This window comes from Bombus bifarius, unplaced genomic scaffold, assembly GCF_011952205.1.
Source record: "Bombus bifarius isolate JDL3187 unplaced genomic scaffold, Bbif_JDL3187 scf7180000008038, whole genome shotgun sequence".
Taxonomy (NCBI): domain Eukaryota; kingdom Metazoa; phylum Arthropoda; class Insecta; order Hymenoptera; family Apidae; genus Bombus; species Bombus bifarius.
The window spans coordinates 1,007,819-1,024,081 of NW_022884408.1; the positions used below are offsets into that span (position 1 = coordinate 1,007,819).

Below are 16,263 nucleotides of genomic sequence, written 5' to 3' on the forward strand. Positions count from 1 at the left end.
AAATGCACATGTTGTGCAAAGATACATCAAATATTTGAAGTATAGTACCGTTTATAGGACTTAGCACGTGAAATAATGCCTTACACAACTTAAAAATATGAATTTACATAAATCTGTAGTCTAATTATACACATCGGAACGTATCTGCCGCTTTGTAACGAATCCTTCTATAATATCATTTTTAATCTCTGCAGCCCAACCCAATCTCCGAAAGAAATTTCATCTGTTAAAATCCTTTAACCCTTCAACGATCAATACAGATATTTACCAAACATCTTGAAGAAAGCGAAACTGCCAGCACGTGTACTCGAAAAATCCCGAAAGAAACGCTATTAACATCGATTAGTAGTTCGTTTTCAAGGCGTGAAACTGTCGAGAGTGAAGCACTCGAGAACACGGAGTACCCTCGAGAAGGCGATGACGCGCGCAACGATGAAATAACGAATCGCCACTTGAAAGCGGAAGCGAAGGAAGAAGGGAATCGCTCCACGGGATGCCATTTCTGTTTACATCTGTGGCCTTTCGAGATTTAACGAGACGTGATAGACGTGATAGAGTTTTCGAGGGTGAATGCTTCAAGGAAAGAATAAAGTTTCTGGTCAAATTTAAACGTTACACTCAAAATATTTGGAAAATGATTATTTAATGATATGGAGAAAGCCTTCTCAAACTTTGCGAAATTCGAAAATTATTATTTTAAATTACGATAATACGTGAAGGTTTTCGCTATCAAGTCAATCGATAGAGGTATCCTATACAAAATAGCACGCTCTCAGTCGAATCACACACAAGAAGAGTGTCATAACCATCCTTCACCGACCAAATTACGAAGATAAAAGAGTAAAATTTTCATAATCAGTCGTACTGTTGCCTCTGTAACATCCTTACAGTGACAATTCGAACAACGCGTTTTTCGAAATATCCCACTTTCTGAATCGAACGTCGGATAAACATAAATATGTATAAAGTTTCGAAAGTATTCTATATATGAACACTATTTCTCAAATGTAGCACTGTAAGAGGTGAAAATGCACGATACAAGTGTTGATGGCTTCCACAGTTCACCAGGCTGCCCATAGTACTATACCAACATTACAATTCAAAGACCGCTTCCTCGACAATCAGCCCAACGCCATAGAACTCAAACGTTCGAAGAGGCCACAAAAGTATGGCAAATTCGAGAGTCATCGGAACGCGTGCAGCGCAAATTAAGTATCGGGCCACAGGCCCTTTGTGGTTCGAAAAAGAGGCGCGTAAGGGACACGGGCGAAGAGAATGGAGGGGAAGAACAGAAGAAGGTGGCCGATTCCTCTTTTCACGCGGCAACTCCACGCCCATCGTTTCACGCGACAATGGTCAGTGTCCCGCGACAAAGGCTAAACACCCAAAATATTGCCGAAAATCCTACTATTCCCTCCGATGGACATTGCCATACTAACAGAAAGAGTAGACGGGTGCAGTGGTCCGGCTAAATATCTCGAAATTTAATCTGTTCCCCTTCCTCTAATCCTGTTACACGGCCAAGCGGTCACGTTTCAGTGGACATCGTCGACAACGAAATCAAGAAGGTGGTTCGAGAGATCTCGAGGACTTCCGCTTGGGCTGTGGCGCGCCCCCGCGCGAAAATTTTGATTTAAACGTGGTCGGAGGTGTTGGTTCGTCCCCCTTTTTGCATTTTAACTGATTCAAATTTTAAGTTTCTCGGATCAGCGGAAACAAAGCGTAAAAAGGGTTTCAAAAAAATTCATCGACCGTTAATAACATAAATAAAATTTGTTCCTTCTTATTTGCAAATTTAATATGATTAGCTCGCGGATGTTTATACATTTCTGGAAAACTAGAAGGTGCGAAATTATATAGAATATTGGAAGTACAGCGACAAGCGTAATATTTGAAGGCTTAAGTTTGTATAAAAACGTGCGTTATCTAAGAAATGGTTAAAACCATCGTACGATATCTTCCACATACTAATTCTAAATAACCACGCAACAAAATCTCTTATTAAATTCAAAAAATTCTCCTAGTAGCGTGCAATCCTAGCAATTTCTAATTATCCCGAAATTATTTCCAAGACTATCCGCAAGAAACTAATACTCATCTGTAGAGTAGTAATCATTTTCAATTTGAAGACGACGGTAATTTGCTTTCATTTCCAAGCATGACACATTCATCTTTACATGAGGTTGTTGCTCCGCAGAGGAAACCCATAACCATCCACAACTAATTTTAAAAAAAGCCAGCGACCATTTAGCGACTACTTTTCACTCTGTCGAAATGTTTGTCAATAATAATTTATTGCAAAATACGTACAAAAAGGCTACAGCGAATCATTAAGTTTCTCTTTTGAATTCGTTTTTAGTTTACGCTCATTTCGAAGAAATTTAATAGATATAATATTGATTACGCAATTTGTTTCATAAAAAAGAAAAAGTTACTTTATAGACTTAGAACCTTAAGCAACACAGTTTTGTACTCAGCTTCCATATTATCTTCATTTCAAACAAAATGTGCGTAGCCCTGATTCTGTGAAACGAAGAGCTGCTTATTCGAAAGAATCATGACACCGTCGGCGTAGATACACGTTATTATTAGTGGACCAGACCCAGGAACACAATGGCATTCAGAACGATCTGAAACATAGACAGGGTTGTGGACGGCTGTTGCAACAAGTCGAGTGTTTTCCTAGGTTCTCTAAATACGGACCATAGCAGAGGCTTCAGTTAGTGAACCGTGTCAACGTACATAGCCAAAGTCTGTAGAAAATAACAATTTCATGGCCCGCCACGAGTTTCACGTAACATTGTTAAAAATAATGCTAATTAACAATCGTTTTTTAAAAATGTAGGTCGTTAAAAATAAACGATATCAATTGACAGTCACTCTCGAAATAGAGCCTGTTCGAAATAATATTAATCTCAAGACACGAATTATTTCTACTAACAGCGTTTGATAACAGAACTCGACATATTATTACAGTCGACATAAATACTAGGATGGACGATTAGCTATCAAAAAGATCGATGCAAGGGATTTGAAAAAATCACGGTTCTTTCCGATCGACAATCAAGAATACAAGATCAAAGCCACTCTACCGTCATGGTTAACGTCCAAATGTCGCCAACGTCAGCGAAGTTTCGAATGAATATTTTAGGGTAACCGCTGTCGATGGGATCCCGTTGATGTTGCAACCCTCCCGATGTTGTTCCCGCAAAGAGCATTTGTGTAATCTATCAGTACGTCCAGGAGTTTCGGGGATGAAACCCCTTTGTCGTTCGTGCGAGGTGCTTAAGCGGTTGGTTAAGTTAGAAATGGGGTGCCGTGTCTCCACACACGTAAATCACGAAGCGAATTATTGTTTCACATGATTTCCCATCGATTCCTTAATTAAACGTCTCTCTGTTGTGTTATAATTAATATCACAATATTAATATTTACGGTAAAACCTTTAAATCTTATCTTTCAAGATCTTTATCACGGAGAGTCTAGAGCACAGAACAGAATTATATTTTAGTAATCAAACGTAAATTATTATAGTCATCGATAATGTAACGATACTACTTATAGGATTGATATAGGTTTCAGTAAAAAAAGTTTGCGTTTTCTATTATTCTCGATATCTTCATCGATAACCTCGTGCTCGTCCACACAAATCCACCAGTCATTTAATCGCTAATACTTCATGTTATACCTAATACTTCAATCTCATATTCCATTACAAAGAATACTATGCGTGGTTTGGCCGCACCCCGCGATACGACCGTTTACACGTACATATTTAACGTTACGTCGCGACTCGTCACAAGGACCCCTTTCAGTTTCCATTATGGAGAACGATTAACAAAACAGGGGATCCCCTTTGTTGCCGACTCCGGCCACGGAGACAACCACCACGCCACGCGACAGCTGTCCGATAATATCGATGTCTCTCGATCTTGATATCCCGATGTCTACTGCAAATTATTATTCCTTATTGTCATATAGATTCCTTTGTTCGTTATCCCTTATAGATTCTTATTGTTAGCTTCATCCTTTTTCGGAATTCGTTGGTTGTTTCGCGATTTTTCATTTCTGTTGTGAAATGGAATATTCTTATATTCGTTTGCACATAAGAATTTGTATACTTTTGTACGAAAAGTATTGAAACTGAACTAGGAATTTTTATAAAAAGAACAGTAGATAGTACCAGTATGTATAGCGATCGGATAACAGGATGCGTGTAATATTTACCTTTTTTCTCGCAAAAGATAAGAAAAAGAAAAATAAACGAAAGTAAGTGAATTGAAATATTTGTATAAATTTATCTTATTACATAGAAATAATTCGAAAATGCATTTCTATGCGAGCATTCCGATGCAAAGTTATGATTGAAGAGCAGCGGTACAAATGACGTCAAAATACGAAAAATTCGTGGAAACAGTTGGCATGTGAAGGTTGATGGTAAGGTGCTTATGCTCTTCAGGTTGGTGTTTCGTACAAAAGTGTAGGGTAGGTAGACTTTACGCAGAAGCGGATTGGATTAGGATTTGGCAGAAAGGGTAGCAGAGGAGGAGGTCGAACCCAATTTGCATGCCATAAACCACGTCGGCTCGTGAGATTCAATTTGAAAAAGAGTAGCGGAAAGCCTGGCCATGCACGCGCACATGTACTGCGCTTTCCTTCTTCGGACAATCCTTATTCTATATATCTACTTGAAATTGTAGCGAAATTTTGAATTGTGAAACGATTAAATTAATTGGGTGTTTCAAATAGATAAGTTTTGCGTATGTACTGTATGTATATGTACTATGCTTTTTTCACGTATCTTCAGATAACTTTAAATGATCTTCTTCGGTCTTTACCGAAATTAAAACGAATTAATTGTTGGTCAATATTAACTATAGCTCATACATATCTCGTTTCATCGTTGAAAGAGAAAGTCCAGTCAAATTACGTTGATAAGTTAAGGACAATATTACGAATCAAGAATAATTATTTACGAAAGCAACTGGAGGGAAGCGACACCGAAAAGAATACTTATACGTACAGATGTACGAACATGTGTTTCGCGGCGTTAAATACGCGGTAACACTCGATGGATTTATTCAGTCTGTCATTGGACCCCGTGGCGACATGAAACTGCACACTTATTTCTCGTGTTACACCCACGTACCATTGGGTAATCATCGTATAATAGCCGAATAATCATTTGTACGAGAAGGGTCGCCACGATGAACGCTAGTCGGATAAATAAGAACCGAGGCCGGAGGCTAAGAGACCAATATGGCCACCTTAAACGCGCAACCCCGAGTGTCTAACCCCACTGAGATGTTTATTATTCACTTAGGATGCTCACGTATTATTTGTTCCCTGCTGAGCTTTTACCAAACTTAACCCCTTCGTTGAGTAAGCCAAGTTCTACCGAACAAGTGTTACGTGAAAATATTATGGCTCATAAAAGTATTCGGGCACTTGTTATCAGATAGCGGATTTTTGCAGGAATACATAGAATATGCAAAACTATATAAAACATTCAAAGTATAGGTAACGCTTGTTATAACGTTTAATGGATAAAACAAATTTCATCTGCTTATCATGGGAAGGTTTACGATGACTACAAAAGATGTCGACACGTCGTTGTATTTATTGTAACATTTACGTACTAATTAATTAGGTCAAAGTATATTAAATTCCATATTGTTTGATAGAACTTTCATATAACAAAGAAAGATTTTATGAAAATGAAATATAGGACCTGATGCTGTCTACGTATCTTCAACTCTACATTAACATGTATATAATATTAATATATAATATAATAATATTATTATTATCATTATTATTATATTAATATTATATATATATATATATATATATATATATATGTATATGCAAATTAATAGCCGATAGAAATTGATAACATTCATTAATAGTTTCAAGTGATTTACGATAGTAGCCTAACTTCACGATAATCTTGTAAAAATATTTTACAATTATATTAATACTCTTTTTACAATCATTATAAGAAGACTCGTGAATAGACTTTGGTTTATAATACGTAGCGTTACAGACGTAATCAAGGTAAAACCATGAGCGATAAATTTATGAAGAAATATTGTTAAGAATAGTACTGATCGGTTATGCTTACCATTATTGTCTCAAAGACAACTTGTAAGTAATTGACAACATGGAATATAATCGCGAACCGTGTCCCTGGAGAATAGTGGACGATTGCGGAGGTGCCTTCACCATGGGCGCCATTTGTGGCACACTTTTTCAAGTAAGTCATTTATACATATACAGTTGCTCACTGACTATTTAAACCCTTACCACAGGATTCTTATACGTGTATATTATGCGTGTGGTATATAATATATCCTGAAATTTCATTAACAGTATTATGAGTCATTACTGACGTGATTATCAGCAGAATTTAAAACCAGTTTGAAAATGTAATGTAAAAATGAATGAAAATATATTTAAGGACAGTAGAAAAGAAAAGAAAGAAAAGGTAAAAGAGGAATTATAAAGCATTACAAACACGAAAGAGGAGGAGGGATAACGCAATGCTTTTTTGTTTATATTTTCCTTGTCTTTCGCTGCATTTGATGAAATTCTAAAAATATAAACTACACATTTCTAGATACAAGTATACTATTATTTTCGTTTAAAGAATCAAAGCACGCATCGATTAATCTATACAAAACCTTGTATAAATCTATTTAAAAGAATAACTGCAACCTTAAAATCTTTAAAGCGCGGTCGCTTCTAGAATGGATATATGTGTTACTTTTGTTCATTTAATTTTGTCCAATGATGCATGCAGTATACCAACTGAGAGCTAATCATTTTTCTCTTCAAGCAGAGCGCCATCGGTTTCCGAAACGCACCATCGGGATTCCAACGACGCCTCCACGGCGGCCTAACGACAGTAAAAAACCGTGTTCCTCAAATCTCCGGCAACTTTGCTGTTTGGGGCGGCCTTTTCTCTGCTATCGAGTGCACCTTGATCCGCTGTCGTCGTAAAGAAGACCCGTGGAATTCCATATTAAGCGGAGCGCTGACTGGAGGCGTTTTGGCCGCGAGAACCGGATTTGTATCGATGATAGGCAGCGCTACCGTTGGTGGCATCTTCTTAGCTCTCGTTGAAGGCAAGCATCGCAATCATTATAATCTAAATTAGCCATTAACGGTCGAAAATTACCGTAGTGCGAACATCACACTTATACCGTAGAGAAAGAAACACTCCGCTCGAAAGAAATACAAAGTATTTCATTTTCATTTCTATCTATCTATCATCTTTACGGTAGCTTAGCCGATATTCTGCCACTTAAACCGCTATTTTCCATTTAAACGAAAATTAACATTTACTCGATGATGTTCTCGTAAAAATTGTAAAAATAATCGTCACGTTTTATCTCTGATTCCGAAAGGATTCGGAATAATGGCGACGCGACTTCACGCAGATTCTTTCGCTCAACACATGCAGATGTACGAAATGGAGAATCTTCCGGAGTTCACCGGACTTGCGCCGAAAGCGAGGATAAGTTTCACTGGCGCGCCGATTAACGCGGATGTGCCGATGCAGATGAATGGTAATAGCGTGGAGGTTGATATGATCAAAGGTAGATGAGAACTTTTCTTAAGCTTCTTTATTTTCTATTGTATTTTTTAAGAGTGTTTTTAGAGGTTTGGCAGTGAGGTATATAGTGGTTATGTATTTGTACAAATTGTATTTGCATCTTGCGAAAGAAATTCTTTGTGATTTTCGAAGCGTTTACAGCGGCGAGGAATATTTCGTTTAAGTTTTAACGCGGGAAATTTTGTTAGAAAGTAAGTTTTGTGAGAAACTTATGATTTATATAGTTTTTAGAAGAAATTACTCATCCATTATCTGCGCGTGGCTGCTAAAAGTATGTGATATTTGTTTGTAACTGTATCTAGATTTTTATCTATTGTTATGTAATAAACTATTGAAGCAACTATAAAGTATTTTCTATTATAAAGTATTAGTGGCCAATTAAAAATATCAGCTAAAATTTCAACACGAGACAGCTTCAAATACAAATTCCAAAAATCTCTGTTCCCATCTTCCCACTCGAAAGAAACAAACCAGCGTCATTCTCTCTACCTTACACCTATTTGATTAAAGAACGACCGTAGATTCCCAGATCGGCCGCGATAATCCAATTCCGAATTATCCATGGCTCGAATAGGGCAGCTTTCACGCGCGTGCACCGATGCATCGCGATCGTCATCCAGTTGAACACGCTACAATAACGATCGACGAAATTTCATATTGTTCGATGCTCGCCCCGTATAAATACCCAACCATGGGAGGACCTAACCTAACTCCTGGATTGAGGACCCTTTTTCAAAGGCGTGAAAAATCGTTCAAAAGCATAGGAGTGGCCTTTGATCGTTTTGAGTACTTTTGAAAAAGACTACTTGATATATCGCTTAAACTGGCCTCGACCGAAACACACAGTTTTGAGTTGCTTCGAAAAAGACTGTTTAACAACGAAAGCGTGTACGGGACCCTTTTCAAGCAAAATTTCTCAGTGAACGGTCGCTGACTGTGCTGACTCAATCGAAAAAGGGTTGGAAGGATCGGTTGAGCCTCTGGTAATCCATGGCTTACACGGGCTTGAGTGTAAATATTGATTCCAATCGGTGTCGACGACAATGGGGCTGGAAGAGGCATCGTTCAGAACGGTTTATGATAGTCGAAGAGCGAGCCGCTGTCAAAACAGTCATTACCACCTTGCAATAAACGATCTAGACCTTTTCCGATTTATCTTACCAGATCTGTATTCATTGATGGCAAAGAAGAGATGTCGAAGATAATGTAGTAATGTAGACAATTACAAGGAACGCACAGTTCTGATTGATCTTTCCTTCTACAAATGGATATAACACACTTGTTTCAAAATTCGAAAAACATATTTCTCAGGTTATCGTTATGAGAATGTGTAGAAACATTCCTCTAGCAATGATGGAATTGTTATTCCTTTACCTTGTTAATTCGGCCGGTAAAAGGTGGTTATGATACTGTTCCTGATTCGAGAAACACTGTCAAATTTTGTGTCAAATATGTAATCAGCGTAAAGAGAACACAGAAAAAATATGTACAATATTTTTAAAAACATTTATTTTGTACTTTTATTAACCCCTAATGCGTTCATTCTTAACAAACTTCATAATTAGGAAACTAAGTGTGTATTATTGTAGATACATCTCTTGACCAAGTACTAAGAACAAATCACTTACGTCTTATGGTACTTATCGACTGAGCTCGATAAAGCATAAAAGTCTACGAATGTAAAATAATTTTTTTTAATTCAATTTATTTAAAATATCGTTAAATTGTAAAATATAAAATAAATGTAATTGATGTGTTTAATTTGTGAGTACTAATGTATTATGCAAATGTCACCATTAAGTTACCGTTAGATACAATAGATATTTACCAATATGCGATAAACTAGCTTCTGGTACTTACCGACCAAACAGGTATCACCATTAACAAAATTAGTCAATGTTTGACTGTACAGCACAACTTAACTATTTAATTATTAATTTATAATATTCACGCTAATAATTTATAACACTTAAGCCATTAATTTATAAAGTTTAAATAATCAATTTATAACATCTATACTATTAATTTATAATAATTAAGCTATGAACTGATAATTCCTCGTGGGACGCCGTGCAATATTGTAAGAATATCGTGGGTTGCGTACCATACAAGACTTTAGTTTTAATTCAAACCACTAAATCGGTAATGTCGCATTTGACATAAAAACGGTAAGAGAGTCAGGTAATCCCTAAAATGTTGGGGGCGAAAGAGCATTACATGTCGCTCCTATTCTGTTCTTAATCAGTGGCACTAATTTACGTATCATTTTTTTTAAATTGACTGATCACAAACGAAATCTGAATTATCTACACTCAATCAATAAGACGCATTTTTTCCTTCGGTCGATAAATTCAGAAGTATTACATACAACTATTGGTAAATTATCTTGTATCAGCAATAAATTAAATATGTATCATATTCAAATTATCAACATCATTGCTAGTTGCTCTCGTTTTAAACGGCAGGTAACTCCATAACATGAAAATGTATCATCTCATGACAAAGAATTTTGAAAAAAAAGGACAGGAGGCCATCGCATCAATATCAATCAATTTGAGACAATGAAAGAAAAACTCTGCAGCGTCATATTGATTAGAAGTTAACGAACAGCTTCATATATTTAATTTCTAAATATTATGTGTATCGAAAATTACACCATGTCTTATTTTTAATAAAACGAATTTCTGAAAAGCGTTTGTAAAGTATAATTTATATTTCAAAATCTGTTTCAATATAATGTAGAGAAAAACATTTTTTTTATATTAAATATTTCTATCAATTTTCATATCTAATATAATACTCTATAAATAAATTTTTGCATTTATGACAAAAAAAAATAAAAGTTTTTTAATTCCACAAATTAATATTATTCTAATGACAAATAATACACGTCAATTTATATATGTCACATACTAAAAAAAAAAATAAAATAAAAAGATATTAAGCAAATTCAAAGAATCCAAAGAGCATTAACAAAATATTCAAATAAACCTATAATACATATGTATTGTAGAAGAAAATAACAAATTCCCCTGACAGGCATATTTATTTGATATTTCTCCGAAAACGTGTATAAATGAGCGCATAATAAAGCCATTATTGAGACGTTTATGTCCATGCCTCAACTCGACACGTTTTCGAGACGTCGTCGAAAACGGATCGAACAAAAGCTTGGCTCAATCTCTTTATACTTATGCCAGGACACGTGCCCCACATAATTTACCACCGATGGTTATATTCTATTGTACACGATACCTATTATAGCCTTTACGAGCAACCACGAACAAAACCTTGAAATAGTAAATACCTAGCCTAGTTGCGGCTAACTATTTTCCCAAACTCTCCTTCTATCCAATATTATTTTCAAGTATGATAAAACGTACACGTAGCAAATGCAATTACAGTATTTATTAAATTATTATGAATTTTATCGTACTCTATTATTATATTTAGCTTAATGATTGTTATGAATGATTAAATGAGAACATGAATGAACTTACGTCAATTGTCGTGTAGAGATGTTATATCAGCGATGACCACACTATGGCCTTCACATGAAATTACTTTTTACAAAATTTGGTATGCATTAGATCAGATCAATAGCACAGTATCACGCAGTTTAAACTACGTAACTTAATTCTTTGTTATCATACTGCAAAGATATTACTCGTTTTTACTCGCAAATTCACAAACCTTCTACTAATAAATAATTTAAAAAGCTGTTATTATCATAATAGATACAAATAAAAGAAGTTCATTTCTAATAGCTCTAATTTCTCAGAGATTTTTTTTTAATATACCAAATTAGCGATGAGTCTTTTTTCTCTAGAAAGAGACACTGAAGTACTTGTATGTGAAAATATGTGATTAATTTAAAAGATATTTTCAGTTTTTCTATTGTGCTTTCTTCGTGTTTCATACAATACTACGTTTTAAAAAATTTAGATTGAAATATAAGTAAAATTTAAATTACTAAAAGTAAATATTAATGTTAAATGCGAAGTCTTCTCTTTTCTCTTCTATAGAATATTATTACCTCCATTTTATATTTTTTTTTTTTGGTGTACTTTTCCTTAAATTTTATTACATACTTTTCGAACAACCTAATACATATCCTATACTTTTTTCTTTAATATTCTTTAATCGAAATGAAACAGGTTTTCTATATAAATAGCTTTTTTAACAAGCCCGAAAAGGAAGAAACCTGCTGTACGGATATAAAGTTCATATTTTAAGAAGAAGGAAATGTTTGCAGTGATTCGCTAGTCGACGGTTGATTCGCACGCGTGGAAAACGTTTAAAACGAGATCAGAAGTTTGTTTACGATCGTTTGAGTGGCGAGCTCTCTTGAGGTTCGAGTGTTCATAGGGTGGAAAGGGTCATCGTGTATTTTGCCACGTTGTAAGGGGTTGCGAAAGGAACAGGGTTTGTTGGCACAGTTAACACTTAACCGAGGGTTGCCTCCCTGTGTTCTCCTATTACGCACCTTTCCGAATTGGATATTTTGAAATTACACAATTATACGCAACCTAACCATAATTAGTAAACTGCTAATAGTTTAAATTAGTCAAAATATTAACACTCACATTATTTATTAGTGCCATTTAAGTCAGATTTACATAGATATTATTTGAAATATCTATTATGTGCAACGACCTTTGTACACATTCATATTTTCATGAACACAACTAAAGAAGTTGGAATCCAGGAAGGCGAGTTAATTAGTCGCTAGAATTATCAATTTCTTGGATTAGTTTAACTTGGACATCTTTTTGACTCCAATAACCGTACTCTACTCTGTACGATATAACAAATTTTTACCGCTATCAATATTAGTATAAAAAAAAAGAACAAAACTTATAAAGAACTTCTATCTATCAAAAAATGAAAAAAGAAAGGTAAGACAAAGAAAGTATCATCTTGTAAACCCTAATCATTATATGCAATCTGGCCCACGGAAAAGAGAGAAATTCGCGATTGTGGAAACAGACGAATAATCGCGAATCGATTTCAGAGGAGGAAGAGTGCTGACCACGATGATACCTTATACGATTGCTTCGGAATTGTTTCAGATTGCTATTCGAGCAGCAAACACGTTCAGTTCAGACAAGCAGGTTTGGCTTTCAAGCTCGAAGGGTAGTTTCATTGGGAAGGAACGGAAGGGGGTTATAATCTGTATTATCCGTGGACTATTAGTGTCGAGAGGATCGGGGGTGCGCGGATTACACTTATTACAGTAGATACGCCGAATAACATTATGCATAACGCTTTGCGCGCAACGAACCTCTGCTGTCTCCCCTTTAATTAAAATCTCGCTTCCTGTTAAGACGTATTCTATCGTATGCTGTAGACCTTTCGCGTTAGTTCCACGTTGCAGAGATTCCTCTCTATTTTCTCGACCTCGTGGATTTCTTGGATTTGGCGTTTTCGATTTGTAAGATGGAAATATATGAATATGCGAGAGGCATTTTTTATCTTGCGGAGATATACCTTAATCAGGGATATTTATATTATATACAGGATGGTTGGTAACTGGTGGTACAAGCGGAAAGGGGGTGATTCTACGCGAAAAAAGAAGTCGAAAATATAGAATAAAAATTTTTCGTTTGAGGCTTTGTTTTCGAGAAAATCGACTTTGAATTTTCGCTCAGTACGCGTGCACTTTATCACGTCTCGTTATAACGGATCTCACTGTAGATTTTTAAAAAAATTAAAAAAAAAATTTTTTTAATTTTTATTCTACATTTTTGACTTCTTTTTTCGCGTAGAATCACCCCCTTTCCGCTTGTACCACCAGTTACCAACCACCCTGTATAATTTATACTTTTACTTTATATTACATTCATATTATATATAATATATATTTTTATTTATATATTGTATATATATATAATTTATAACGGTTATATGACAAATTTCAAGAGTTGCAGAATTGGCATCTTGATTCAAATGATTTTGGCCAGGAATGACTTAAAAATCACTAAAATTTTGTCTGTTACTGGTAGCCGTTATGAATGACAGAAATTACTTTAACCACGGGTAAAGGCTATCGGCGGTCGAAAAATTCTTCATTTCCATCGATAATGGAATTAAATAGAAATTAATTTTTGTTCAATAACTTTTTGCGTAAAAATTTAAAAAATAACTATTGTTCTTAGTTTCTGATTACAAGCGAAAGTGAAGAAATCAAAGAGAATGCAAGGGATTTCGCGGATAAATCGATCAATTGGCGGTAATAGGATTCTTCAGGGGCGTGACAGTGGACGTGGGAGACACCCTTGCCTCCTCTAGTCGTGTAACAACTGTTGGCCTATTAAACTAATTGACTGTGCAGTATGCCAGCGTGCCCGCAGCGATACTTGCACGGTTACACGATTGAAATGGTGTCTCTAGTCGTCGACGTTTCCCATATGTAACAAGGCGTTTTGACTATGAAACCTGCGTGTCTCGTGACGTCGTACAACCCTCGTGCAGAAATTAGCCACGCATCGTCGCCTCCGAACAAACGTTCTTGAAATCGAAACTCGTTATGCTAATGCCGTATCGCAAGTACGACGTACAAGTAGACGAGAACAAAATTGTGAATGACGTAGCTTTACTATATTTTTAGAGTCATCTTTTTAAAGATCTTAGACTTTCGAAGAGTTTATCGGAGAAAAATGCAGACTTTTGTTTTTTAACGCAGAGACGGTGATTTTGTAATCTTGATATTTATTCGTTTCTCTTTCTTTTTCCTTTTGCTTATTTGTAATATTTTTAGTATCGATTAATGATCAATTGATTTGACTTCTGGGACGCTCAAATATAGAAACTTTATAATTTCGAAACTTTTCTTTCGTCGACCCTTAGATCGTGAAATATTCAAATTTTTGTCAATATTCATCTCGAAACTAAAGCAAGATTTTAACATAAAATGTCAAAAGAGGGTTAATCGCTCAATTATAGGTACAAATGTCTTTCACAGACGATGAAACTATACCGAATTAATCTTCTGTTTTGTGAAACATAGATACTTACTGGTAAACGTGTAGAGGCTAGTCTACCACAAACTAGGTCCCGGACAAAAGAAGATGGAACGGTTAACTGTAGCCCTTGGTGGCCTATCGGTACTGAAAGGATCGCTTTGATGAGGCTGTGTGTCGGGTATTAAAGCCAGCTTCTTGTACCAGCTAAACGTGCGGCTGATTTGTACGAGACACGAGGCTTTCAGAGGGTTTCACGATACCGATCAAATCCGGCTGGATGCTGTTAAAAACCAATCGCGATACCGAAGATAAGTGGTAGTCGTTGTGAGTAATTCGCTGTTGCTCGGATACGTTTTTAAGGATACAAAGCGTTAATGGTGGTTTATGGACTGCACTGTTGGTGCGTAATTATAGCTACACGTTTGATTTGCCACTGTACTTTCCTTTTTCCATTATTTGAAACCGTAGGAATCGTTTTCACGGGTTATTAGCGACCTAAGAGAATGAAAATTTATGATTGTAGAGTGGTAGATTACGAATTTTTATGAAAATGCGAAAATCCATAGAACGAATGTGTTGTGCAAAAATATATAAAACATCTAAAGTATGAGAAAATGTTTGCATAGATGCCCAGCTCGTGTCCCGATTTTCCTACACTTATCCAACATTTACCTTATTTAATGCAAGTATACACATTTTTCGCACACATGATAAAAGCATTTAAGCGATCAATTAGCCCCAATATTAATAACTCTCAGTATCCAGTCCATCTTTAGCATTTATTATATGCTATTTATACCGCATATCAATTTTTCACCTAATACAACTTCTATATACATGTTCAGACTGGCTTCAAATTTTACTAATGCAATCATGACAGTCGCGTCTCGTTATAATGCTAATGAAATTTCAAAATGTTCCACGTAATACGCACAGTGCACACATTACAGTTTTCCGTGATAAGTTTACGAATACTTTATCGAACCACTGTATAAGTAAGTATTAAAAACTGAATAAAAAGAAAAACAAGAATCACGGAAAAGAATAGAAAAAAGGTCAGTGCACATCTTTGCGAGTAACTGGCGTGATCCCTCTAACGAAATATCGTTTAACGAACCGCAAAGAGGCTGGTGCAGTTTATACCCCAGTTGGTCATTAGAATTTTTCCTACCCCTACGTGTAATAAATATTGTTGCGGACCCCTGCCAATTATATTATTCCTTCTCGCTCTGACACGCGTCCTTTCACGCTCGACACGCCTAGAAAGAGAGACGAGAGCGACGATGTACGAACATAAGGTCGCGTCTCAGTTTCACATCCCCCTTGGTTTCTCCCAGCCAGCCCCGTGCATTCGAGTGTCCTGAAATCCGTGACTGCATTATTTTATTAATGTCACCAGTGACGTTACGGTGAACACACTGGGTATAGTCGATGGTTAAAAAATGATATTCCGTTATGATTGCTCCGACTAAGCGTGAAAGGTTGCTCGTGCTCTGCATACGGGCATCTGAGAGCACCAAGAGAAATACGATTTTCGTATTTATTTTTTGAAGAAAGAGACTTTTACGCAATTAAACCATGGATATTTATATAATTTCATATTTTAATGGACATGCATTGAATATTATAACGAGTATTTTATTTTAGATATTTCACATATTTTTGTATATCTTTGAGCTT

At 35.8% G+C, this 16,263-nt stretch overlaps 1 protein-coding gene across 1 annotated transcript; it reads left to right on the forward strand.

Moving 5' to 3' along the window:
* The first annotated feature begins 6,035 nt into the window (after window positions 1–6,035).
* LOC117207565 (mitochondrial import inner membrane translocase subunit Tim17-A-like) lies at window positions 6,036–7,609 on the forward strand. Its single transcript, XM_033447884.1, has 3 exons — window positions 6,036–6,256; window positions 6,842–7,127; window positions 7,410–7,609. Exons 1-3 carry the CDS (start codon window positions 6,164–6,166, stop codon window positions 7,607–7,609), a joined length of 579 nt encoding a protein of 192 aa, XP_033303775.1. The 5' UTR covers window positions 6,036–6,163.
* The last annotated feature ends 8,654 nt before the right edge of the window (window positions 7,610–16,263 follow it).